Source organism: Pseudophryne corroboree, chromosome 3 (genome assembly GCF_028390025.1).
Source record: "Pseudophryne corroboree isolate aPseCor3 chromosome 3, aPseCor3.hap2, whole genome shotgun sequence".
NCBI classification, from domain to species: Eukaryota; Metazoa; Chordata; class Amphibia; order Anura; family Myobatrachidae; genus Pseudophryne; species Pseudophryne corroboree.
Window position 1 is genome coordinate 778742673 of NC_086446.1, and position 27551 is coordinate 778770223.

The 27551-nt window shown below is 48.0% G+C and overlaps 2 protein-coding genes across 5 annotated transcripts in view; one reads left to right on the top strand and one right to left on the bottom strand.

Moving 5' to 3' along the window:
- The window catches only part of LOC135057435 (guanylate cyclase 2G-like), a 213686-nt gene extending 202814 nt beyond the window's left edge, over window positions 1-10872 (bottom strand). The window contains exon 1 of the mRNA XM_063963329.1: window positions 10745-10872. The gene's annotated coding sequence lies outside the window, so the exon portion shown is untranslated. The remainder of the gene's footprint in view (window positions 1-10744) is intronic.
- The window catches only part of ACSL5 (acyl-CoA synthetase long chain family member 5), a 93788-nt gene that overhangs the window by 14370 nt on the left and 51867 nt on the right, over window positions 1-27551 (top strand). For 2 of the 4 annotated variants that reach the window (XM_063962566.1, XM_063962569.1), the window contains exons 2-5: window positions 18556-18720; window positions 19268-19376; window positions 20908-20972; window positions 21219-21320. In XM_063962566.1, coding sequence (XP_063818636.1) covers window positions 18565-18720; window positions 19268-19376; window positions 20908-20972; window positions 21219-21320 — 432 coding nt within the window. In that variant the 5' untranslated portion in view covers window positions 18556-18564. Of the gene's footprint in view, window positions 1-11257; window positions 11554-16293; window positions 16527-18555; window positions 18721-19267; window positions 19377-20907; window positions 20973-21218; window positions 21321-27551 lie in introns of those variants that run through there. The other 2 variants (XM_063962568.1, XM_063962565.1) reach the window with 2 other exon arrangements.

Consider the following 27551-nt stretch of genomic DNA (forward strand, 5'->3'; position numbering starts at 1 on the left):
AGAATGTGCACGCTATCTGCAGGATCCCTGAGAATAGCTGTTACGTCAGGGCTACCTTTTGGGCAAACGTGACACCCTAGGGGAAGATTCCCATCGTATCCTGGCCCTAGTGGGGAAAGGATACTCCCTGAGAATTCTTTGTGGGAAACTGCAGTCTCTTGTCTGGAGATTCCCGCTCTGTTTCCTCATGAGAGGAGGGAAATTTACCTCAGCTTTCTTCCCCTTAAACATGTGTACCCTTGTGTCAGGGACAGATGAGTCATCAGTGATATGCAAATCATCTTTTATTACAATAATCATATATTGAATACTTTTCTGCCATTTTGGCTGTAACTTTGCATTATCGTAGTCGACACTGGAGTCAGACTCCGTGTCGATATCAGTGTCTATTATTTTGGATAGTGATCATTGAGAGACTCTGAAGGTCTCTGTGACATAGGGACAGACATGGGTAGATTCCCTGTCTGTTCTCTAATCTTTTGTACAATAAATTTACCTTAGCACTTAATTACACATATCCAAACAGGTGTCGGCGTTGTCGACGGAGACACCCTCTCACACACATATTTGCTCCATCACCTCCTTAGGGGAGCCTTTTACCTCAGACATGTCGACACACACGTACCGACACACCACACACTCAGGGAATGCTCATCTGAAGACAATTCCCCCACAAGGCCCTTTGGAGAGACAGAGAGAGAGTATGCCAGCACACACCCCAGCGCTATTAACCCAGGATTAACACAGTAACTTAATGTTAACCCAGTAGCTGCTGTTTATATTGATTTTTGCGCCTAATTATGTGCCCCCCCTCTCTTTTTACCCTCTTCTACCGTGTATCTGCAGGGGAGAGCCTGGGGAGCTTCCTCTCAGCGGAGCTGTGGAGAAAAAATGGCGCTGGTGAGTGCTGAGGAAGAAGCCCCGCCCCCTCAGCGGCGGGCTTCTGTCCCGCGTTTCTGTATAATATAATGGCGGAGGCTCATGCATATATACAGTGCCCAACTGTATATATGCCCACTTTTGCCAAGAGGTCCTAATTGCTGCCCAGGGCGCACCCCCCTGCGCCCTGCACCCTACAGTGACCGGAGTATGTGGGTGTAGTGTGGGAGCAATGGCGCACAGCTGCAGTGCTGTGCGCTACCTCAGTTTGAAGACTGGAGTCTTCTGCCGCCGATTTCGAAGTCTTCTTGCTTCTTTCACCCGGCTTCTGTCTTCCGGCTCTGCGAGGGGGACGGCGGCGCGGCTCCGGGATCGGACGACAAAGGGTGAGATCCTGTGTACGATCCCTCTGGAGCTAATGGTGTCCAGTAGCCTAAGAAGCAGGACCTATCTTCAGAGAGTAGGGCTGCTTCTCTCCCATCAGTACCACGATGCAGGGAGTCTGTTGCCAGCAGAGCTCCCTGAAAATAAAAAACCTAACAAAATACTTTCTCACAGCAAGCTCAGGAGAGCTCACTGAACAGCACCCAGCTCGTCCGGGCACAGATTCAAACTGAGGTCTGGAGGAGGGACATAGAGGGAGGAGCCAGAGCACACCAGAATCTAAATTCTTTCTTAAAGTGCCCATGTCTCCTGCGGAGCCCGTCTATTCCCCATGGTCCTTACGGAGTCCCCAGCATCCACTAGGACGTTAGAGAAAATGGGTTATCGTGGCTAATTGGTTACCCCCTAATGTCTGCTCAGTGTTGGTGTGATTGGGGGAAAGGATTGTTTATTTGTTTGTTTGTATCTTTTATTGACCAACTTCTCACTTGTCTCACATGAGTTCTGGAGGGACCCCAATAGAAGATGTAAGCGCATGAACCCAACACACAGGCTTACTGATAAGCGTTGCCTGCGGCGACCGCAAACAAAATCATTACCACTTGGAAAGACAAGGTTCATGGAAACGCTCCTGCTGTAGCATTGTTGTGTGAGGTAAAGAGTATTTTATGCTGCAGCTTAGTCAGCGAACGCGTCTCGGATCCCTGAAGTAAGGACATTTTACCTCCTCCTCCTCGGTAAGCATTGTCGCTCCATGGGGGTTATTCAGAGACGAACGCAGATCGCTGCATACGCACCTAGATCTGCGTTCATCTCTGCACATGCTGGGGGCCACCCAGCCCCAAACAAGGCCACCCAGTGTGTGTGAGGCCACCTCCCGATGCGACCTTAATCTAATTGCGGACGCATCGGAACTAAGGCTGACCCCTGGCAGTGCTGTCAGGTGGCGGCAGACATTTTTTTGTTTGGAGTGGCTGCGTGTGACATCACACAGACGTCCAGAAAACAGCCCAGGCCCGCCCCCGTTCGCCCTGCACCCCCAACGCTGCATCGCCGCCCCGTAAACACCTGCCACTGTCAATCACATTGCAGTTGCATCCATTTGGGATGCAACCGCAATGTGTGTTGGCGCACAGCAGCTGTGCGGTCGCTGTGCATGCGCAGTTTGCCGCCGTCTGCAAACTGCGCTGCGGGCCGCTAAAGCGGCTGGGTCTGAATTATTCCCCCATGTCCACACACACGTGCCCCTGATTTGCTGTAATATTGCAGCTTTCTGTGTAGTGACGCACGGTCCGCATGTATCAAACTTGGCACTCGCTTACTCTGGCCTGGATCCTGAGTGGAAGGCAAATAAGCGCAACTTTCAGATTCCTGCAAATCTCAGCTGGTGCGAAATGCGGGCGTTCTCATTTTAGGGCATATCCAAGATGATTTCCTGTATTCTACACAATATAAACTGATGTAATCATTATAATAACAATATTCTGTGTAGGGGGCTTGGGGGAGATGTATCAAGCCTTTGAGAGAGATAAAGTTGAGAGAGATAAAGGGATCTACGTATTAAGCCTGGAGAGAGATAAAGTGGACGGAGATAAAGTACCAGCCAATCAGATCACAACTATCATGTTGCATGCGGTGTTTGAAAAATGACAATTGGGAGCTGATTGGCTGGCGCTTTATCGCCGTACACTTTATCTCTCTCCAAGGCTTAGTACATAGACCCCTTTACGGCTCTCTACTTTACCTCTCTCCAAGCTTTGATACATTTACCCGTAGAGTGAGCAGACGTTGCGCAGGAAGGTGACTGTGAGGTCAGAGCGCTATAAGAGAGGAGGGGGCCTATGTGCAGTTTCCACCCATTCACGGGAAACAATAAAAAATAAATAACATGCACACCGCCATTTGTCCACATGCTTCCATACAGTGAATGGCTGCAGGTGAACAAGCCACCTGTGGTGAAACGTTCGTTGTGAAGCCAGCACACTGCGCAGTGGCGTTCCGCTGCAGGGAGAGTCCGCGATCAGCAGACAGTTATCTATTCACCCCTTTTATTCATGTTATAGATCTCTCTCCAGTAAGGCACCTCCGTTCCGGTGCTGTCCGGAGGCGAATTTGATCCCTGCAAATGCCGCACGGTGTCAGGGTTCATCTAACACCTAACACCGCTCAGCCGTCATAGCACCTGCCCTGTTTCTTCAATCAGCACTGAGACTTCCCCCCTCTCATCCAGTGTCCGCTCACTAGAGACACTGGACAGCAGAGGGGGTTGGTCTGTACCAATACCGTCCTTTATCATTTACATCTGAATGTCAGGAAAAATGTCTATAAATGTGATCACACGCAAACACTATGTACCAACAGGCACGTCATACAATACAAGCTGCTGAATCACAATATATATGCTGACGTGGATTGCGGTACGTATGACACTCGGCTTCAATTTTTGACGTCAGAATAGAGTCTTTTTAATGTGGTTCTCCCTGGATTACATCTATAGCTCCCTGTGGGGGCGCTTCTAATACAACGTATTATCACACAACTGTTACAACGTATTATCACACAACTGCTACAAAGTATTATCACACAACTGCTACAACGTATTATCACACAACTGCTACAACGTATTATCACACAACTGCTACAACGTATTATCACACAACTGTTACAACGTATTATCACACAACTGTTACAACGTATAATCACACAACTGTTACAACGTATTATCACACACGTGTTACAACGTATTATCACACAACTGTTACACCGTATTATCACACAACTGTTACACCGTATTATCACACAACTGTTACAACGTATTATCACACAACTGTTACAACGTATAATCACACAACTGTTACAACGTATTATCACACACGTGTTACAACGTATTATCACACAACTGTTACACCGTATTATCACACAACTGTTACAACGTATTATCACACAACTGTTACAACGTATTATCACACAACTGTTACAACGTATAATCACACAACTGTTACAACGTATTATCACACACGTGTTACAACGTATTATCACACAACTGTTACAACGTATTATCACACAACTGTTACAACGTATTATCACACAACTGCTACAACGTGTTATCACACAACTGCTACAACGTATTATCACACAACTGTTACAACGTATTATCACACAACTGCTACAACGTATTATCACACAACTGTTACAACGTATTATCACACAACTGTTACAACGTATTATCACACAACTGCTACAACGTATTATCACACAACTGTTACAACGTATTATCACACAACTGCTACAACGTATTATCACACAACTGTTACAACGTATTATCACACAACTGCTACAACGTATTATCACACAACTGTTACAACGTATTATCACACAACTGTTACAACGTATTATCACACAACTGCTACAACGTAATATCACACAACTGTTACAACGTATTATCACACAACTGCTACAACGTATTATCACACAACTGTTACAACGTATTATCACACAACTGCTACAAAGTATTATCACACAACTGCTACAACGTATTATCACACAACTGTTACACCGTATTATCACACAACTGCTACAATGTATTATCACACAACTGTTACAACGTATTATCACACAACTGTTACAACGTATTATCACACAACTGTTACAACGTATTATCACACACGTGTTACAACGTATTATCACACAACTGTTACAACGTATTATCACACAACTGTTACAACGTATTATCACACAACTGTTACAACGTATTATCACACAACTGTTACAACGTATTATCACACAACTGTTACAACGTATTATCACACAACTGTTACAACGATTATCACACAACTGCTACAATGTATTATCACACAACTGCTACAACGTATTATCACACAACTGCTACAACGTATTATCACACAACTTCTACAACGTATTATCACACAACTGTTACAACGTATTATCACACAACTGTTACAACGTATTATCACACAACTGTTACAATGTATTATCACACAACTGTTACAACGTATTATCACACAACTGCTACAACGTATTTATTATCACACAACTGTTACAACGTATTATCACACAACTGCTACAACGTATTATCACACAACTGTTACAACGTATTATCACACAACTGTTACGACGTATTATCACACAACTGTTACACCGTATTATCACACAACTGTTACAACGTATTATCACACAACTGTTACAAAGCATTATCACACAACTGTTACAAAGCATTATCACACAACTGTTACAACGTATTATCACACAACTGTTACAACGTATTATCACACAACTGTTACAACGTATTATCACACAACTGTTACACCGTATTATCACACAACTGTTACAACGTATTATCACACACGTGTTACAACGTATTATCACACAACTGTTACAACGTATTATCACACAACTGTTACAACGTATTATCACACAACTGCTACAACGTATTATCACACAACTGTTACAACGTATTATCACACAACTGTTACAACGTATTATCACACAACTGTTACAACGTATTATCACACAACTGTTACAACGTATTATCACACAACTGTTACAACGTATTATCACACAAGCAGGTTCTGCTGATTAAAATGATATGTGGCATGCCTATTTTTTGTGTGTGACTGCGGCTGTATCTGCATATGAAATGCTATGTTACAGTGGAAATCACTATGTGTAGCATGTTGTTTGCAGATACGGCCACAGTTGCACACAGAATATAGGCATGCCACATATAATTTTAATCAGCAGAACTGCCTGTGCAATCTAGCCACATAGTATTGCAAATAAGATGCATTTTCATCAAAAAAGTCCTGTGCACCAAATGTGCGCACTGTTCCTATTTAAAATATACTGTAGGGGGTAGGAACACAAAAACAAGGACTACTATGGGTGAGGGGTGATCTTGCTGGGAAAGGGGTGCTGGGTCAGAGGCGGAACTAGCGACGGTGCTAGGTGACACCAGCCAAAATCATGCCTAGGGCATCATATTAGGTAGGGCCGGCTCTGTAGACAGCACTTAGGTCGACACTCATTAGGTCGACCACTATTGGTCGACATGCATTAGATCAACATGGCCTTTAGGTTGACGTGGTCACTGGTCGACACGGCAAAGGTCGACACATGAAAAGGTCGACATGCTTTTTTTTAAAACTTTTTTTTTTAATGTTCTCATACTTTACGATCCACATGGACTACAATTAGGAATAGTAACCTGTGCCGAGCACAGCGGTAGCAGACCGACGTACCTTGCCGGAAGCAGGGGACACGGTGCACTTAATGGGGCTCCCGGTCACTTAACGAAGAAAGCGACACCAAAAAAAAACCTTTAAAAACTCATGTCGACCTTTTGTCATGTCGACATTTTCCATTTCAGGTGTCGACCTAGTTACTGTCGACCTAACAAACCACACCCCTGCCCTGAGGGGGCTCTGAACGTGTTTTGTATTGTGTGTCTGCTGCTCACTGTCTCTTTCATCCTTTGTTCTTAAATACTGAACCCGGTAACACGATGCGCAGTTGTGTCACCATGAATGTGGCTGTTATGTTTCTAATTACGTTTAATGCACAATGATGCTGTCCGCTTACACGGTTATGCTGCTGTAATACTGTCATCATGGAGGACTCCTCTGTCCTTTCAAAATTCATTTATGGCATTTTTAGAAGGCGACTATGTCATAAATGATAAATATAACAAATTAGTCCCGTCTCTCTTATTTTGTACAGGAAAGAAATGAAAGTTATGTTTTATATTGACAAGATATCACACAGCTAATTAATAACAGAAAGAATGCCCCACAAAGGGGTCTACTGCTCTTTCTATGGCCCTTTGGCAAGGGAATTTGTTTTAAAGTACTTTGGGGTCTATTTACTAAGCCTTGGATGGAGATAAAGTACCAGCCAATCAGCTCCTTACTGCCATATCATAGGCCGGGTTTGAAAAATTACAGTTAGAAGCTGATTGGCTGGTATTTTATCTCTGTCTACTTTATCTCCATCCAAATCTTAGTAAATAGACCCGTTTGTATTTAAATCCCAGGGGCACCTCCAATCATTCTATTTATCTAGGTGAGAAGCCTACAAAATAACTTCAATTGATTGGTTACTTATGCAAATATCTATTTTTGTTACTGGTGCAGGATACTCAAATAAACTTTTTGGTTATACAGTGAATGGCTATCAGCACTCTGATTGGTGGATAGCTCCAGTCATCCACCAATCAGCATGCAGACAGCCATTCACTGTCTGACTGCAGCCTGGGAGGCAGGTAGAGAATACTGCATTCTGATTGGTGAATATCTCCAGCAATGGGGGCCCACCTCCTCCTTTAGGGATCAGTTTCCAGGCTCTACACCTGAATTATACATTATGCGTATGTTACCTTACACTGCACAGAACTATGGTGTATTATCTAGGGTGCATTGCTGTTATTAATCTGGTACATTATCCTGATGCTCTAGGAGTATTTACTCTATATTTTTATCAATCAAGGTGCCCAGACCATGTACTCTCTTCTTATGTTTTAGCAAAAAGGCATTGGTGAAAAATGCCTCAAAATTGGCAAAAACGGCCCGCGCTTTCACCGGCACAGGTGCAAAAACACGTGGCTTCGCCGACCCACATGTTTTTTGCTCCTGCTGAATTTTTCGCCTAGGTGAAAAACGGCTCTGCTATTGTATAGGGCGAATCCCCATTTGCCCTAAAAAATGCGAAAAGTGCAGTTTTTTCACCTAGGAGAAAAATCAGCCCTAATTGAATACCCCCCTTAGACCAGCGATAGCAAGTGATCTAGAAAGTAATAAAAAAGTACATAAAAAATTAATAATAATAATAATAATAATTGAAAATAAAACAAGTGGAGAAAACTGTGAGTCTAATGGGCCCTACACAGTATGTGACTGGCTGCCGAGCTGCCCGACGGCCGTTATGGCCATCGGACGACCCGGCAGCGGGGGCAGGTGGTGACGGGGGGAATGAAGTTTTTTCAGTCCCCGCGTCACCCGGACCCATAGCCCTGCATGCTAACATGGACGATATTGACCATATTGGCTTGCAGGCAGAGCCGGCCCTAACCAATATGATGCCCTAGGCAAGATTTTGACTGATGCCCCCTAGCACCACCGCTAGTTCCACCTCTGACCTTGCACCTCTTTCCCAGCACTATCACCCTCACCCATAGCAGTCCTTATTTTGGTGTTTGTACCCCCTATATTTTAAATAGGAGCAGTTCGCACATTTGGCGCTCAGCCCAAAAAGGGGTGTGTTTTTGCTGACAAGGGGCATGACACACAATAGTACCCCCAATTCCAATTACGCCACACAGTACTGAAACTTTATTCACATTTTATCATGCGATAGTGTCCATAATTCACATTACATCCCACAGTAGTATCACTTTACCTTATAAACGTTACTCCTCACAGTAGACCCCCTTATTCACATTAAATCACACTGAATTGCTCCTTATTCACATTACACCACCACACCCTATTGCTCTTTATTCACATTAGCCAACACAGTAGTCAGAGCCATCTTAACACCAGTGTAGGCCCCTGGGCACAGCAATGCATTGGGGCCCCTACCCACCCATCAGCGGTAGGGGTGGGGAGTGCTATCAGCGGCAGCTTTGATGTCCCGCGGGGGGTAGGGAGTTCTATATTCCGCTCAGCATGTAGGACATGGAGAAATAATTTCTGCTAATTACTCCTTTACTGCACAAATGGGAGGAGAAGGAGAACACTAAACTGTAGAAGGGGACATTGTGCTGAATTAAGGGGCCCTGGTACATGACTTCCAGGGTGGTAGGGGGTGTTTAATATACAGGGGAGGGGTGGATATTGGAGTGGGCTTAATATTCATCATTTTCTGGGGGTCAGGGCAGCTTGCTTTACTGCAGATATCTCAGTTCCTGGAAATAGATTTCTTAGCTTTAATGGGATAAAAAAAACTAGAGAGTCCCACCTTTCAGGAGATACTGGGGACTTGGGGATCAGACTTCAGGAGCTAGAGCAATCCACCAGCAAAAATATAAAACTGCATATTAAGCGTGTGGAGCTGGAGCAGGGACCAGCTGCTTGAAGGCTGATAACTCTGGTTCTGGGCATAGTGTCCACTGAAAGGGGAGAGTTCCAGCTTTTGGAGTATACCCTCAGAAAAACTCTAAGTCAGACAGAACCCGAGATATCTGGCTGGGAAGAACAATTAACATTGGATGGGGACCACTGCTTTGAAGTCGGATATCTCCGGTTCCCCAGGGTCGATTTAAAAAAATCTGGTACCCCTGGAAAGAGGGGACCCTCAGCTATTAGCCTAGGGCCCTTTTAATCCTGGGGCCCTTGGGCAAGAGCCCATTGAGCCCATATGAAAAGACGGCCCTGACAGTAGTGCCCTTTCTATATGCAACGCCACATAGTAGAGTACCTTGTACACATAATGTCACAGAGTAATGCCCCTTACACATATGAGACACATTATTAATGTCCTTATAAACATAGTACACCTTACACATTATGACAACTTTATTAATGCCCTTTTACACATACTGTAATGTCCTTTACACATATGCAGCACATTATTAATGCATTTTTACATGACACACATAATGCTCCTAACTCATATTCTGAACACTACTGCACAACCAACCCACTCACGTGCACACAGCACTCACACTGCCACTAACACTGTGACCTCTGCCTCTGCTTGGATACAGATGTGTCCTCATAAATCTTGCCTCAATGCTAATGTCGGCTCCTTTTTTTTAATGAAAATGCATCTTATTTGCATTGCTATGTGGCTAGGATGCACAAGCAGCTTCTGCTGATTAAAATGATATGCAGCATGCCTATATACTGTGTGAGACTGTGGCTGTATCTGCATATGAAATGTTACACACAGAATATAGGCATGTTGCATATCATTTTAATCAGCAGAAGCTGCTGATGCCCCTAGGCATATCAAATGCCCTAGGCAATTGCCTAGTTTGCCTATGCCTATGGCCGGCTCTGCTTGCAGGTATGAACGAGGTCGGCACCAACGGTGAACGTTGGTACCTCCACACTGAAAGATATGAACGATATCTCGTTCATTAATGAATGAGATCGTTCATATCTTTCAGTGAGATCTGCAAGTGTGTGGGGCCCATAAGGCTCCAGGCAAAGATATATTTTACTACACATCACATATGTTAATGTAAAGAAACATTTAAATATAAGTCAGAAAACTTCCACTACTAACCAGATTTAGGGGGCAGATGTACTAAGCCCGGGAGAGAGATAAAGTGGAGAGAGATGAAGTACCAGCCAATCAGCTCCTAACTGCCATGCTACCGGCTGTTTTAAAAATGACAAGTAGGAGCTGATTGGTTGGTACTTTATATCTCTACTTTATCTCGCTCCAAGGTTTAGTACATCTGCCCCTAGATAGTCAAACATCAGCCTGCACAGTGTTATTGATAAACATGTTGATTTCATACCTCCCAACTTCCTAAAATTGTAAAGAGGGACCCTGTCGCACATGAAGCGTGTGCCCGAAAAGGGGGCGTGGCCTCACAGCAGAGCCGCGATCGCAAGTCACGCCTCCTTTTACCGTCACTATGGGGGGATGCCCAGAGCTCTGTGAGCTGCTGGCATGCCCCCTCTCCCTCTGTCACCCGTGAATAGACGCTGTGCGCATGCGCACAGCGTCTATTAACCACTGCTCTGCTAACACTGACAGGACACTGCGGCCCACGGGTGGGACAGCGGGGCAGTCCCCAAAAAAAGGGACTGTCCCACAAAAATCGGGACAATTGGGAAGTCTGTGATTTGAACTGCATCAGAGGAACAAACAGTTCTGCTATAAAGTGCACTCACCCCCATCAGTAGTAATTAAATGTAAAACAAATAAAAATTAATAAGAAAACACAAATAGACAATTAAGGTGCTGGAGGGTTAGAGGGGAGGGGGGGGGGGAGTTTGGCACGTAGAAGGAAGGTAGTGTGATCCAGGGGCGTAGGGAAGGTGGTTCTGGTGGAGTGCAAGCTCCAGGCGCCAAAACAGACAGAGGGCGGTGGTACATCCCAGAGCTAAAGGGAGTGGAGGAGCAGAGCGGCAGGTCCCGGCACTACAGGGAGTGGAGAAGCAGGTCCCGGTGCTGCGGGGAGTAGAGGTGCGAAGCAGCGGGTCCCAGGGCTGCGGGGAGCGGAGAGTCTTGGAGCTGCCTAGAGCGGAGAGTCCCTGAGCTGCAGGGAGTGTGAGACACACACACTCTCACTCTTTCCTGGCTACCTAGCAAAATGTGTAGGTAAGGGCTACCTGGCGCAATGTGTATATGGGTCTACCTGTCGCAATGTATATGTCGGGCTACCTGCCGCAATGTGTATATGGGACTACCTGCCGCAATGTGTATGTGGGGCTACCTGCCGCAATGTGTATGTGGGACTACTACCTGTCGCAATGTGTATGTGGGGTTACCTGTCGCAATGTGTCTGTGGGGCTACCTGCCGCAATGTTTATGTGGGGCTACCTTGCACAATGTGTATATGGCTCTACCTGGCGCAATGTGTATATGGGGCTACCTAGTGCAATGTGTATATGGGGCTACCTGGTGCAATGTGTATATGGGGCTACCTGGCGCAATGTGTATATGGGGCTACCTAGTGCAATGTGTATATGGGGCTAACTGCCGCAATGTGTATATGGGGCTAACTGCCGCAATGTGTATATGGGGCTACCTGGTGCAATGTGTATATGGGTATGTGTTTGATTATATATGGGGAGGGGGGTGAGTTTGCTCCGGGTGCCATGGCTACACCTCTGGTGTGACCTCGGTACGGCGAATGACGGGTGCAGAATATTATTGAAAACGTACCACTGAACCAGCTTATTTTTGTTTTGTTTGTGGAACAATCGGAAAGGCATGAACTGAACCTAACCTTGGATGTACATTGTTAATTAATTTAATTGCACTTTGGAAATCTCACATTTTAATTGGCATCAACTGTTTGCTACGCTGCATGTTCACACATGCTGCAGCGTCCAGGCACATAACCCAAATCAGATCAGTCAGATCTACGTGTTTACCATTAAAGCGCACCTGGCACCCACAGCCGAGGTAGCCGCTGGTGACATCACTGAGGCATGAGGCACATAGTGATCCTACCTAAGAATATTTCTCCTCCAAAAACAATAAGTTGCCCATTTATCCGACATGTAACGTAGCATCGGTGCACATCACAGCCCACGTACAATTGTGCTTCATCGTCCAGCTCCAGTAGCTAACGCTATCATCAGTTGGCATTTGGTTGGCTATCTTCAGTTGTATTTAATTGAATTGGAGGTGGTTAGGATAGTAATCATACAAATGATTGGTAACACCCTGTAAGATTAATTGAATGCCAGGCTGTATATAGGGGTGTCCTAGTGGAACCGCTGCCCGGGGTATTGGACTGAAGGGGCAGCACTGTTGCTATTCTTTGGCACCTGTATTTTGGCTTGCAGCAAAAGATGCTCACAGAACCAGATGATTTCCCGCCATCGATGGTACAGAACCACCCGATGGCTCTTTATTTTCTACAAGGTGCCCGGACACAGAACATAGCTCTGCCCCTCAACAGCAGCAAAGCCCTACCTCCAGGTTCTGATTGGCCCACAGGCCAGTCAGTGAAAGCACAGGAACTAACCATAGGTTGGTGAAACCATCAATGGTTACCCATTGCATTGTTTGTCATAGTTTGTCAGTCCATCATCGATGGTAACTATTAATGGTGGACACACCGATAGTCACTCCTAGCTTAGCTTCCGGGTGTCTGCAGTGACCTAGCCCCCTCTTCGTGACCTCATGATGTCACATTAGCTGTGGGGGAGGCGGTCCATGGTGCATTGTTACCCATTTATGGTTCTGATTGTATCAGGCATGTTCCTCTGCTGGTTAGTGACTACACTTAGCTAAGCAGAGCTCCAGTGTAAAGTAATAGATGCTTCCAGACAATAATGGTGATTTACTATTATTGCGGGTATAACAATTGCACTAAACGTGCCACCTCAGACACTTTATTTTATGGCCTAACTTGCTTAACACAGATAAAATGCTATTCCTGATTGGCTGGTGTGGCCATTAAATGCCGTGTTATTAAAAGCCTTTATTATATTTGCAGATTAAATCATTGTTTGCTGGGAACCTTGGTTGAGTGATCACATATAATATGTTTCCCTGTAGATGGAGCATAGAGAGAGAGGAGGGGAGTGGGGGGTGGAGAGACAGAGAGAGAGAGAGAAGAAGAGAGAGAGAGAGAGGCTCAGGGGCGAGAGGGAGCGTGAGGGAGAGAGAGAGACAGAGAGAAAGGAGAGGGAGAGAAGAGAGAGAGGAGAGATAGAGATAGAGAGAGAGAGAGAGAGGAAGAGAGAAAGAGGGAGAGAGAGAGAGGAAGAGAGAGAAAGAGGGAGAGAGACAGAGATAAAGAAAGAGGAGAGAGAAAAGAGAGAGGAGAGGGGAGAGAAAAGAGACAGGAATAAAGAGAGAAGAAGAAGAAGAAGAAGAGGGGAGAGTGAGAGAGAAGAGACGGATAAAGAGAGAGAGAGGAGAAAAAGTAAGAGAGAGAGAGAATACGGTTGTTAGATGCAAATGGTCCTATTTTTGTCATGTTAGGAATTAGGGGGTTCATTCAGGTTTGTTTGCAAACCAAAAAAGTTAACTACTGGACAAATCCATGTGCACTGCAAGGGGAGGGGGGGGGCAGATATAACATGTACAGAGAGAGTTAGATTTGGGTGGGTTATATTTGTCACAACTGAGGGTTTTGGCTGACAGGAGGAAGCCTCAGTTGTAGGGGCTGGAATGAAATTAAACCAGGAGGGTTTAATCAGACCCCTGGACATGTAAGTGTAAAAGGTTACCCGAAGGTGTGACCATGACAACCAGGTTAAAAGTCAATAAAAGGTTTTATTAACAGACTCCGTGTATAACAACAGTATTCACAGTTGATAAAAGCAAGTGGCATATAACACAGTTCCTGGATCACTTGTAACCATGGAAGGTATCACAGAGCACTGGTAGGTTAAGGAATAGATGTTAAAGTCCCTTGATGGATTAACCTTACCAGGCCTGGCTGTAGTAGTGAAGATAGCCGAGGAACACGCCAGTGGAGGTATAGATGTAGTTGGTAACTTGAACAGACTGTTGTAGATACTGGATGGAACCAGCCAGGTGGTAGAGACACAGAGTGGATGCTGAATGGAATCAGCCAGGTGATGAAGACACGGAGTGGATGCTGGATGGAACCAGACAGGTGATGAAGACACGGAGTGGATGCTGGATGGAACCAGACAGGTGATGAAGACACGGAGTGGATGCTGGATGGAACCAGACAGGTGATGAAGACACGGAGTGGATACTGTAAGATGCTAGGGAGCGTGGAAACAGGAGAGTAGTGTAGAGGTTACCGGTGGTAGTGGATACTGCTGGTAAGTAGGGATCCGCTGGAGTAACACCGGTACTTTGAAGAAAGTGAATACTGCTGAAAGCTGACCGCTGGAAGCAGATGATAGTAGCTGGAAGCTGGAATAGCCACGGAGGGCTGCAGAGTCAGGCTGCACCGCAAGATGGAAGGCTGGTGCGGGTCTCGTAGTAGCTGCTGGAGACAGGAGCTGGAACCTGGAAAAACAACCACAGGGAAGAGACACTGGAACAAGGTTTGACATTCAAAGCACTGAACATTTCCTGGTTCAGGCACAGGATACTTATACCTGCTGCAGGGCAGGCATTGGCTGGCCAATCATGCAGGTTCACTGTGTAGCAGATTGGTGGAGACTGGACATGTGACTAAGGCAAACATGGCTGCGCCCATGTTAGTACTTGGAGGGAAAGCTGGTTTGGAAAACCATGTGGAATCATAACAGTAATGGCGGCGCCAGCCGCGGAGGACAGGAGACGCCAAACTGACAACTGCACCCTGAGACACATGGATGACATTGGAGGCCGCGGCAGGCATGGGGCACCACTCTGACAACCTGCATACTGTAACACAGGAGCGGCGGCGGAGGACGGGAGACGCCATGCTAGATTCAAACATGGCGCCGCTGTGACAGCGTCTCAGAGTGACAGGAGGGACATGCATAGTGTGGACATCAGGAACACAGATGAGATCCAGCCCTGGAACGCTGAGCCAGCCTCAGAAGGCATCTGAAAGGCAAGTAATGGCGTCCAGATACCCGGATCGTGACAATATTGTTTCTGTGCAGGGTAAATACTGGCTGCTTTATTTTTACACTGCAATTTAGATCTCAGTTTGAACACCCCCCACCCAAATCCAACTCTCTCTGCACATATTACATCTGCCCCACCTGAAGTGCACATGGTGTTGCCCAATTGCTAACTTTTTTTGGTTTGCTAACAACCTGAAGAAGGCCCTCAGACAGTAGAGAAGTTTTTGACTGTTAATGAGACGGGGCTAAGAAGTCAGGAGACCAAATGCATAAGGGAGTGTAAAGCAGGGGTATTAATGACAGTGACTAGCTGAAGAAGACATAGCCCTAAACCTAAAACGTGCAAGTGGCGGACACCTGCGAGAGCTCCTCAGTGTAGCTTCTAAATTTAAAGCAGTAATGATTTTTAAAGTCAAAGCCAACCGGGTCTTGACTTAGAAAAAATGCTGCTTTAAATCTCAAGGCTACATACCCGAACTCTCGCCGCTGCCGGTTACATGCCATCCTTTCAGTCATCCTTCTATTGGAGCAGGGTAAATGTATACTATGACTGCAATTGTCCCTGTTGTCCACCATGACTTAGACATGCGAAATCTATTCAGTAGATGGGTAAATATCGCCAAGCACTGCTGGTCACATGACCAGCCATTGACCACATGACCAGCTAATATTTGTGGCACCCCACTACCATCAGCTCATGTGTATTTATTTAAAGTAATAATGTATAAAGTGTCCTGTGCTGCATGCTCCATTTATATTGGTGACAGTGGGCGGTGTCAACACCTTGAGGTCCCTGGCAGCAGTGGAGGCTTATGGGAGAGAAGAAGATAAAAGGGGCTGCACTGACCGTTAGTGGCAGTTGGACTATGGAGAAGAAGAGCGGAGATGGGCTGCAAGGTGTCCCCTGGTCTCCGGGGACTTGCGGTGCTAGACAGGAGGCTGAGTGTACTGAAATTGGCAGCGGGGGTCTCCGGTGGTGCACCTAGTCTCCAGCGTGTCCATGCAGGCATTGCCAAAGGCAGTACTTTACTAAAAGAGGTGGACCGGGAGGCGGACTCCCCTATCAGGCGGGCGGTGAGACTCATAACTCCTCCCAGCAGCTGAGTAAAATGGCCACGGAGACTGCAAGCAAGCAGGACAAACTCAGGGGAGAGGAATAATTACTCTAGTTAGTGCTAAGAGCCACCCAATTAAAGTGAACTTAACAGACCCTTTATATTAGGTCTGGGGTCTCTCTCCAGTGACAGTCATGCTCCCAGTGTTGTACTCAAGAACAGTGTCGGACTAGGGTATGAAGGGCCCACCGTGGGAATGCAGTGATAGGGGCCCATACTCAGGGGTGTGGTCAGTCTACAAAGGGGGTGTGGCCTGCCTCCACAAAGGCTTGAAATACACAATAGTCTTGTGCAGTGTAATGCAACATATCTACCATGTATAATACAAGTGCACAGTCTGGAACCTGATCCCTAGAGGAAGGAGTGGGGCCCACCGGTGGTTTCCCCTGTGGGCCAGTCCGACCCTGTTAAAAAATATTGTAAACTGAGCTCTGTGACAGAGAAAATATAAGGCGCAGGATAGTCACAGCCTATAAGTTTGCCCTCAACCTACTTTGCGGCAATAGTGTATGAACAGTGGCGGTTCTTGCCACGGGCAAGCAGGACTTTTGCCCGGGGCGCCGCCTTCCGGAGGGCGCTGGCGCCATCCGGAGGGCGCCGCACCGTGGCAAGATCCGCCACTGCTGCCCGCTGTGTCCCCCGTCCGCCTCCGCTGCCCGCTGCCGTCCCCGTCCTCGGCGCCTCCTGTGAAGGGAACTAGACGCTATGCGTCTAGTTTCCCTTCGTGGAGAGTAACTGCTGAGCGGTGCGCGATGACGTCATCGCGCACCGCACAGCAAAGGTCCTCTCCACGAAGGGAACTAGACGCATAGCGTCTAGTTTCTCTTCGTGGAGAGGACCTTTTGCTGTGCGGTGCGCGATGACGTCATCGCGCACCGCTCAGCATTCAAGCGGCGCTTTCAATGTACAGGGGGCGTGACTCACCACGCCCCCTTATTAGGCCACGCCCCTTTCCTGCCCGGGGCGCTCTGCGCCCTTGAACCGGCCCTGTGTATGAAAAGTGTGTGAATATAAAGTATACTCTTGCAGCTGGAGAACTGTTTACCCATGAAGTGCAGGGTTCAGCTGGGATTGAAATACCCCTGAAGACTGGGATTTAGTGAGGATACAGTAAGCGCAGCTGTCAGTGAGTGACTATTTAGTCCTGGACCTTATTCAGTGCATAGGAGTTACCTCAGTGTAGAGTGAATTATGGGACCGGGCATTGGAGATGTGAAAGGGGCTTTATAGGAGATGCTACACAGTAACTGTTACCTAACCAATAAACATTGTTGCTAAAATGACCGTTAAACTGCAGAAAGTGCAACCATGGCTAAGATACTAATGAATTAAAGTTTCAAGCTGTTCGTTTGCTAAAGGAAATATTTCCGCAGGCTGGAAACTATTGTCTCTGGTTTAATAATACAGATGAGATCACAAGGAAACTTTAACTCAACTGTATGTGCACCACCCGTACAGATTTAGCCGGTCAGCTATGCTTTGGAAGTACTAATTTATTTATCAGACTTGATATACTGTAGGAAAGCTGAAATAGAAACTATTTTAACCCGTAGTTACTGTATATTTAATGGACTTAATGGAAGATTGTCCATGAGACAAATGTAGCTAATGTTGTAAACTTGAATTAATACGTTAGCTTGGATCTAAATTGTTATAATATTGTAATTGGTAAACGTGAAAACGTTGACGTATGAATACTTACCAAGTACTGTGGAGTCGATAGATCTTGTCCTGTTTCTGTGAAATATATTATTATATCTTTGTGTGTACTGTATGCCAATTATCTGGAAATTTTATGAATTGTACTAATTCTTATTGTGCAAAACGTTGTTGAGGTAATCGCATTTACTTAAATTAGTTTGGAGTATATTAACCATAACCTTGAAGATAACCAGAGTAATTCCTATCATCGGAAGAGAACCACTACAATCCTGCACCCATACTTACCTGGGTGTCACATATTTTATATGTCATTGTCCCCACTATAGGTTGCTGAGATGTTGTGTTGCCTGAGCTTCCTGTTCACGCCTCTCTCCACCCCGGCTATTGTCACCCTCATCACCATTGGACTTTCAGCCTTCATCTATGTTCTCACCAGACCCAAGCCAGTCTACCCACCCATAGACCTGAACAAACAATCTATTGGAACACAGGTAATGATTCTACTCCTTGTGACGCCTGTCCAAAAGCAAAGTCATTCATTCCAGGCCTAGTGCTTTTCCATTGCAAGAGCAGCCTCCATAGGTTTCTGTGGGGTCACCAAAATGCTGAATTGAAGTAGCTTGGCCCCGGTAGATAACACCATCTTCAGATAGCATTAGGCATCTACAGGCTAAAGAACGCAACATTTATAGGTGGTCTGAAGACCATGAAGTAAAGTGATCACATTAACTATTACCAGCCCGTCTCCGAATGTGATTTTGTTACATTTATTACTGCCGCAACATGTGGCGATAAGAACTATCGTCTAAAACCCATTAAGTAATCAATATGCGCCTATGACGTGTTATTTTTTTGTACACATTTTGCATATGTTGTGGGATCAGGAATTAAAAGTCCCAATCTAAAATGTCCTGGAAAAATTCATATTTTGTTATTTGTGGAAATAAATAAAAAACTAATCCTAAAATATAAGTTGATGTGACAGAACATTTTGTAGAGGTTCCCGATATACTTCTATATTCTGTATTTTAAATCCAGGGCGGGGCTCGGCGATGCGCTTTATTAAAAGACGAGAAACTCTACAGTTACTACTATGAAGATGCTAAAACCCTGTATGAGGTCTTCATGAGGGGACTCCGAGTGTCAGGTAAGGAAAACCCACATCGTACGTTATATGATTTACAGCGTGATATATGGGGTAATGTTACCGCTGTGTATAAAGGATAAAGATGACATACATCAATTATTTCATTAACGGTATCCGGTCTTTAGGTCGACAGTCATTACATCGACCACTATTGGTCGACATGCTTTAGGTCGATATGTTCTTTAGGTGGACCATATCACAGCCTTTGCTCAATACTTTGTTGATGCACCTCTGGCCGCAATTACAGCCTCAAGTCTTTTTGAATATGATGCCACAAGCTTGGCACACCTATCTTTGGGCAGTATCGCCCATTCCTCTTTGCAGCGACCCTCAAGTTCCATCAGGTTGGATGGGAAGCGACGGTGCACAGCCATTTTCAGATCTCTCCAGAGATGTTCAATCGGATTCAAGTCTGGGCTCTGGCACATGAAAAGGTTACAAATTTTTTAATTTTTTTAACTTTTTCATACTAAACGATCCATGTGGACTATGATTGGGAATAGTAACCTGTGCTGAGCGCAGCGGAGTGAGTCATGCGAGGGGACGCGGTGAACTAATTGGGGTTCCCGGTCACTTTCCGAAGAAAATGACACCAAAAAATAAATAAAAAAAGACTCATGTCGACCTTTCTCCATGTTGACCTTTTACGTGTCGACCTAATGACCATGTCAGCATATTTCAGGTGTCGACCTAGTCACTGTCGACCAATAATGGTCGACCTAAAGACTGTCGACCCAGTTAGGGTCGACCCAATGAACCACACCCTCATTAACAATGAAAAATGAATGGGGAAAATACAAGAGCAACTTATACGTGGTCAGCTGATGAGAGGTCACTTTGGCCCTCATTCCGAGTTGATCGCACCAAGCAACTTTTTGCTGCTGGTGCGATCAACTAATCTCCGCCTATGGGGGAGTGTATTTTAGCATAGCAGGGCTGCGATCGCTTGTGCAGCCCTGCTAAGCTAAAAAAATTTCACTCAAAACAAGAGTAGCCCTAGACCTACTTACCCAGTGCGATGGACCCAGCGATGATGGGCCGGCTTTGACGTCAGACATCCGCCCTCCAAACGCCTGCATTTTACTTACCACTCCCCGAAAACGGGGAGCCTCTGTCGCCGGGCAACGTCGCACGTGCGCATTACAGACCCGTTCGCACCACAGCGAAGAACCGCTGCGCGCGAACGGGTCGGAATGACCCCCTTTATTCATTGACCATTCCAGCAATGCCACAGAAAGGAATGTGATTAAAGAATAGAATGAAGCTTTAAGTACCAAGGGCTGTTCCCTACAAGAGTCAGATATATAGGGTGGGGGGACGGGGGGAGTTTCAGGTGTAAACCATGCTCTGTATATGCAGGGTGGGGTATAAGAATCATATACTACTGTGCGTCTACTGGGTGTAATTCCAGACTTCTATGTCACTTTATGTTCCGAGTCTCATGACATAGTTATGAATAAAATTGCACTGTATATAGGTGTTGCTTCTTACGGTTTAATTGAATGTGTTACAAAAATGTTTTTGATTGCAGGGAATGGCAACTGCTTGGGATATAGGAGCCCAAAAAAACCCTACCAGTGGATGACGTACAAGCAGGTGAGATCCACCGAGCGCGGGATGTTTTAGGTTATTAATTGAGAACGTGTAATAAATGCATTATATTTTTATTTATTTTTTACTTTTTTTTATTGTTTAGTACATTATTTTACATCATTTTGACAACAATATTTTTGTGCGTTAAGTGTTACATACAGCCATGAGTTTGGGATAACACTTTCTGCCTCCATAGACATTACCGCTGTTACATCAGACAACAGAAATCAGAATTGAGGTGTTTTACAGGTGGCAGACAGAGCAGAATTCCTGGGTTCCGGACTGATAAAAAAAGGATGTAATCCCTCCCCGGACCAGTACATTGGAGTATTCTCCCAGAACCGCCCAGAGGTAAATGATCCAGCCGCAGTCATGGGGTCTTATTACCTGATAACCTGTGAATAGTGGGAATTTAATTTATCTGCACATCTCCAATACGTTATACTTATCACTTCTCATGTTCTAGTCAGAAATACCTGTCTGTTACAATAAATTCAATACCCGACTCTAAGCTTGTGCTTTCACAGAATAACACCAGAGAAAAATAATGTTACTTCATTAAAAAAATAAATATATATATTATGAAAATACTCCTGATACATAAAATAGGACTTCTGGCTGAAATCACCTGTTGATAACTCAGAAATACACTGTTGCTACCATTTGACAGATAGGGTGTGAATATTACAAAGCCAGGACTGTAATCTGGGAAAGAAATACTGCAGCCAACATTCTGTTGCTATAGCTACTGTATATTTGTGGCTAAAGACTGTCAGTTATTCAAATGATATCTGTCAACTAGCAGCAGCAGGTTTTTGAGTTACTAACAGACAATTTCATGCACAAGTCATATTTCAAATTTTAGGAGTTATTCAAGCAACCCTCAGTCACCAGCAAAATGATCATCATTACTTGTTTTCATTGACATTAACCTTTAATATCTACTTCAGGAAGCTAGCTGTGCTTCTCCAACTGTTTGGGCAACTTTACGCCAAGTAATACACAGTTTAGCTGTATGTAATGTATTAGCCTTGGGCTTTGTGTTTATTATGTGCTTTCTTTTAGGTATTGTGTGTTCTTTAATGTGTGTAAACTGTCTACGGGTCATCTATTAACTGCAAATAATGCATATTTTGTTTTGTTAAATATGTCCACCTAAGGAGAGAGAATTGACTGCATAGGAAAGGAAAGAGTTAAACATCTGGTGAGGGGTGGACCTAGCTGTGAGGAAAGTACAGCCTTTTTGAAGGGGAGGGTTTAATATATATAGGGAAGGTGAGGCCATTTTAGTTCTCTCTTGTGGTGATTTGCCTTATGGGTGAGTGCTGCAGTGCAGGAAATTTTTCCCACATAATTTGTGAGAGTGTTTTTACACATCCACTTTGTCCCCCCTACCTGTTAACGAGCGTGGGCGGCGGGGGGAGCCGGAGGTCCGTTCAGGCCGCCCGGAGGTTGACGGGCATCGGCCCTCACCTCCTGGAGCGGCGGATTCAGCGGCGGCGTCGGGCGCCCGCGGGCGCGCGCATGCGCGCCGCGGAGGACGCCAGGCGGTGCGTCCGCACCCGGCCTCTATCGCTCCCCCCTTGCCGCGGCCGGGTGGAAGTGCCGGGCGGGGGGGGAGGGCCGGGCGGGGGGCCTGTCTCGGAGCCTCGGGCGGCGGCGGTGACTGGTGCGGCGGCCGGGAACTCCGTGGCGGGAAGTAGTGGGACGCGCGCACGAGGTGCGCGCGCGCCCACGTTTGCCACAGGCGGCGCCAGCCGCGCATGGGTGCGCGCAGCGGCGCTGCCAGCACCTCTGTCCCCACTGATAACTCCCCGGCTGCCGGAGTCCGGCAGGGGCCGGGGGGGGGGGGGAGCAGGGGGGTGCAGCATTGTCTTTTAAGAGACAGCGCTGGGCAGGAGAGGGCAAGGCAGGCAAATAGGGACACGGCAGTGAGCGGTGATGGGGCGCGCGCACGGGATGCGCGCGTGCCCATCGCGGGTGGCGCAGGGCGCGCGCGACTGCGCGCAGCTGCACCGCGGTTTTCCCTGTCTCCCCAAAACACTCCACCGGAGCCGGGATACAGCGGCTTTCGGGGGAGGAGGGGGGAAAGGGAATGGATTAGTGGCCGCAGGGCCGCGGCACGCGCTGCTTGGCATGGCGGCGGGTCCTCCCCAGGATCGGGGAATAGTTCTGATCTGTAAGGGGAGGAGGCGTATTCGGAGGGGGAGAGTGAGGGCTCCGACAGGGGTGCCCCCGCTTTCCCGCTGGGGCGGCGGGTGCCCGGGTCACGACTGTCGGGCGGCGGGCGCGGGATCGCGCCCAGGCACTGGCCGGGGGTCCTTCGGGGTCCGTTGCCGGGTTTCACGGCGGTCGGGACCCTTCCGGTGCGCTGGCGTCGGCCCTGGCCACAGTGGTGGAGGCGTTGGGGCCGCTAGCCGCGGTGGCCTCCCCGAGGGCGGCGGCAAGTTCCGGCGCGCCTGCGGGGGCAGGCGGGTCCGGCAGGCGGAGGGCCTCAGCGGCGTAGCGGGTGGCACGCGCCTGCCGGGAGCTTGGAGCGGCCGCCGCGGAATTGGAACTAGGTCCGGGACAGGATGGGCAGGGGCGCGCGGCCGCAGCGCCCACCCCACGTAGGGCTCGGCATGCGCCGCGAGTACGGGCCGGGTCCCCCTCTTCTTTTTCTTTTATAGGGGACCACGAGGAATTAGAGATGGCAGACTCCATGGAGGAAGACGTCGAGGTGGACGCGCCAGAGGATTCCATGTCGGGGCGGTCGACAGCATCAGGTGAGGTGGTGCAGTCGGTATCGGGTTACCCCACGAGCTCTAGTTCTCGTAATTCTTCTTCTTCCTCCTCTTCATCTTCTCTGTCGTCGCAGGCGTCCGAAGTAAGTAGCACTACTAGGGCGAAGAAGAGGGCGGCGAAATTTGCCAAGCGGGCAGCAGGTCAGCAGAAGAGGCGGAAGAGGCGCAAGCGGCTTAGCGAGGAAGCTCGTAGGGCCAAGAAGCGCCGCGATTTGCCCGGGGTCGTTCGCTGCGACTACACTGCCGTAATGCAAGGGCTGCGGGATAGCTGCCGCAAGAAGATTCGCAGGGGTGACTTCGTGGATGTGTTTGTATTGACGAAGGCCACGAAGAAGGATTATAAGGCGGCGGCCGCGAAGAAGGGCATCGGGGATGATGCATTCCGGACCTTCGATAATTGGCTGGCCGGTTTCTGGGTATTTGCGGCATGCTACCTGGAGGACAGGCCGGAGGAGCACATGAATGTAATCCGGTACCTGCATCTCGTACACGACATGCATCGCACATCCTCGGGCTCTGAGTGGCGTCGGTATGACCAGGAATTTAGGGAAAAGCAAGACGGTTTGCGGGTCATGGACTTTGGGTTCAAGGATGTGGAGGTCTGGCTCAAGGTAACTCGGACCTCGCAGCAGGCTGAGGAACCCCAGAAACCGGGGGCGGACGGGCACCGCGCAGGGTCGTCCGCCCAGGGGTCCGGCGCGGACGGTGGACTGGCCAAAGCAGGTGGGTCGGCCGTCCGTGCAGGGGGGCGAGCCGCCACAAGAGGAAAATGTTTCGCGTTTAACAGCGCGACATGTTCCTTCGGCAAGCAGTGTCGTTTTCGACACTCCTGCCTGCAGTGTGGCGGATCCCACCCAGCCTCCTCCTGCTTCAAAGGCAGTCGGCAGGGTGCGCGGGGTAAGCAAGCTTACCCCAGACAGGCCGCGAGCGGGACCGCTCTGCAGAGCTCCAACACCAATTAAATTGGAAATTATGGGCCGGTGGTTGGACTTGTATCCGAATAGGGAGGATGCTAATTTTTTGTTTTCCGGTTTTCAGTTTGGGTTTCGCTTGCCGGTTGCGAGCGAGGTGTCCGTGCGGGCACAGAGGAACCTCCAATCTGCCCGAGCCTTGCCGTTAGTGCTACGGGAGAAAGTGGATAAAGAGGTCAGGTTGGGCAGGATGGAGGGACCGTTTATATCACCCCCGGTGGATGACTTGGTCATCTCTCCGGTCGGGGTGGTTCCTAAGAAGACTCCAGGCACTTTCCGGCTCATTCAGCATCTTTCTTACCCGTCGGGGGCGTCGGTCAATGACGCGATACCGCCGGCTCATTGCTCGGTGGTGTATCAGTCGTTTGACAAAGCGTTAGAGATGGTCCGCAGCTACGGGACTGGGGCCCTCATGGCTAAGATTGATGTTGAGTCAGCTTTTCGGTTATTGCCGTTGCATCCGGACTCATTCCGTTTTATGGGTTTCCGGATTGGGGCGGAGTATTTCATCGACAAATGTTTGCCGATGGGATGTTCCGTTTCATGCTCATTTTTCGAGCGTTTTAGCACGTTTTTACATTGGTGCGTGGAGTCTTCGTCAGGGGGTCACGGGGTCGCCCATTACCTCGATGACTTCCTGTGTGCGGGTCCGGCAAATTCTCCACGCTGCGGCGACTTGCTTTTTAGCATCCGAGCTCTGTTTTACCACTTCGGCGTTCCCGTGGCCGTGGATAAAACAGAGGGTCCGGCCTCCTGTTTGTCATTTTTGGGGATTGAAATTGACACTGTGGCGGGAGAGTGTCGACTGCCTCGGGTCAAGGTTTCGAAGCTCCGCGACGCTATTTGCCGGTTCGAGGGGTCGCGTAAAGTCACGCTGCGGCAGGCGCAGTCCTTGCTGGGCATGTTGAACTTTGCTTGTCGGGTAATACCGATGGGCAGGGTTTTCTGCCGGAAGCTAGAAAGGGCGACGGCGGGGTGTGCCAAACCACACCATTTCGTGCGTTTGTCCTCCGAAATAAAAAGGGATTTGGCCGTATGGGCCTCGTTCTTGGAGGATTTCAACGGGGTGTGTATATGGCAGGCGCCAGCGGTGGACAGCGAGCGGTTGCAGCTGTTCACCGACGCAGCAGGTGCCTCTGGATTCGGTTGCTATCTGGAGGGATCTTGGTGCGCGGCATCCTGGCCGGCGGAATGGCATAGCGAAGGTTTAACTAAGGACCTGGTGCTTCTGGAGCTTTTCCCCATTATGGTGGCGTTGGAGGTCTGGGGCGATCGGCTGGCTCATCGCAGCATTTTGTTTAGATGCGATAATCTGGGCGTGGTGCATGCGATTAATAACCAGAGGGCAAAGTCGCTGGTGGTTCTGCGGGTGCTGGGGCAGTTGCTATTGACATGCTTGCGTAGTAACCTTTGGTTCCGCGCGCAGCATGTGCCCGGTCTGGAGAATGGAATTGCCGACGCTTTGTCGCGAGGGCAGTGGGAAAGGTTTTGGTTGTTGGCACCCGAGGCCGACGAGCATGGTTTTCATTGTCCCGGTTATGTTTGGCAGGTGATCGGGCCGGACTGGAGGGTCTAGCGTTGCGGTCAGTCGCGCCAGCCACGCTCAAGGCTTACGGACAAGCTTGGAGCGAGTGGGAGGAGTTTGTTCAAGGACGTAAGCAACAAGGTAAGAGCAGGCATCGGATGATGCTTTCTTTTATTTGGCAGCTGTATGTTTCGGGTAGGTCCAGAGCGGTGGTATCCCGGTACTTGGCTGGCGTCTCGTTTTTCAGCAAACTGCGGGGCGTCCCTGACGTGACAAAGAGCGATGTTCTGCGGAAGGCGATGAAAGGATGGGCGCGAGTTGCGCCGACGCCACCTGACAGGAGGCGGCCCATCGATGCGGCTTTGTTGCCGGCTGTCATCGCGGCGGTTGGGCGAGTCGCGTCATCCAGGTTTGAGTCGCTATTGTTCAGTTTGGCGTTCTCAATGGCTTACCACGGGGCCTTTAGGGTTTCGGAGTTGGTAGCGCCTTCTAAGAGAACAGATTCGCGCATGCGGGTCGGAGACGTGGTGGTGGGTGAGAGGTCCTTGCTATGCAGATTGCGGCGCTCTAAGACGGACCAAGTGGGGAGAGGTCGTTGGGTCACTTTGGTTCCGGCGCTTGAGGAGAGCGTTTGCCCAGTAGGTTTGGCGGTGCAATATGTGGCGGTGCGACCCGTTAGGAGGGGGTCATGGCTGCTGCATTATGACGGGCTGCTGGTGACGAAATACCAATTTCGTTGGATGCTGGGTCGTTGTTTGGCGCGCTTGGGCCTCCCACCCGCTGCGTTCGGGACCCATTCCTTTCGCATAGGTGCTGCGACGTCGGCTGCGGCGGCGGGTTCCTCCGGGACTGAAATCCAGGCGGGGGGGCGATGGAAGTCGTCAAGTTACAGACGATATATTCGCCCCGTTGCATGAGAGGTCGGATTGCGCGTGGTGTTTTGTTAGTTACATTTGTATAATCTTGTTGTTACAGTTCTGTGCGTTATGGTATGGTGCGTTTGTTTGTCCCCCTTTTTTTATCCTACTCAGGGATTAGATACTCGCCGTTGCTGGCATGAGCTGGCAGCGGGGGTCTGGAGTTCTTTTGCGAATTTTTGCCTGACTTGACGGACTGAATTCTAATCTACAATTCGGCTGATCAGTTCTAATCAAAGTCCCTCAGCAGGTTTTTACGCTTTCACCTCCAGCTGAGTTATTACATGTGTTTCCCATTTTATACCCCCCCCCCCGTTTTATTTTTTGTTGAATTTAATTTGAATTTCCCCATTGTGTGTTTATGTTCGCTTCAAATTGGCTAGAAG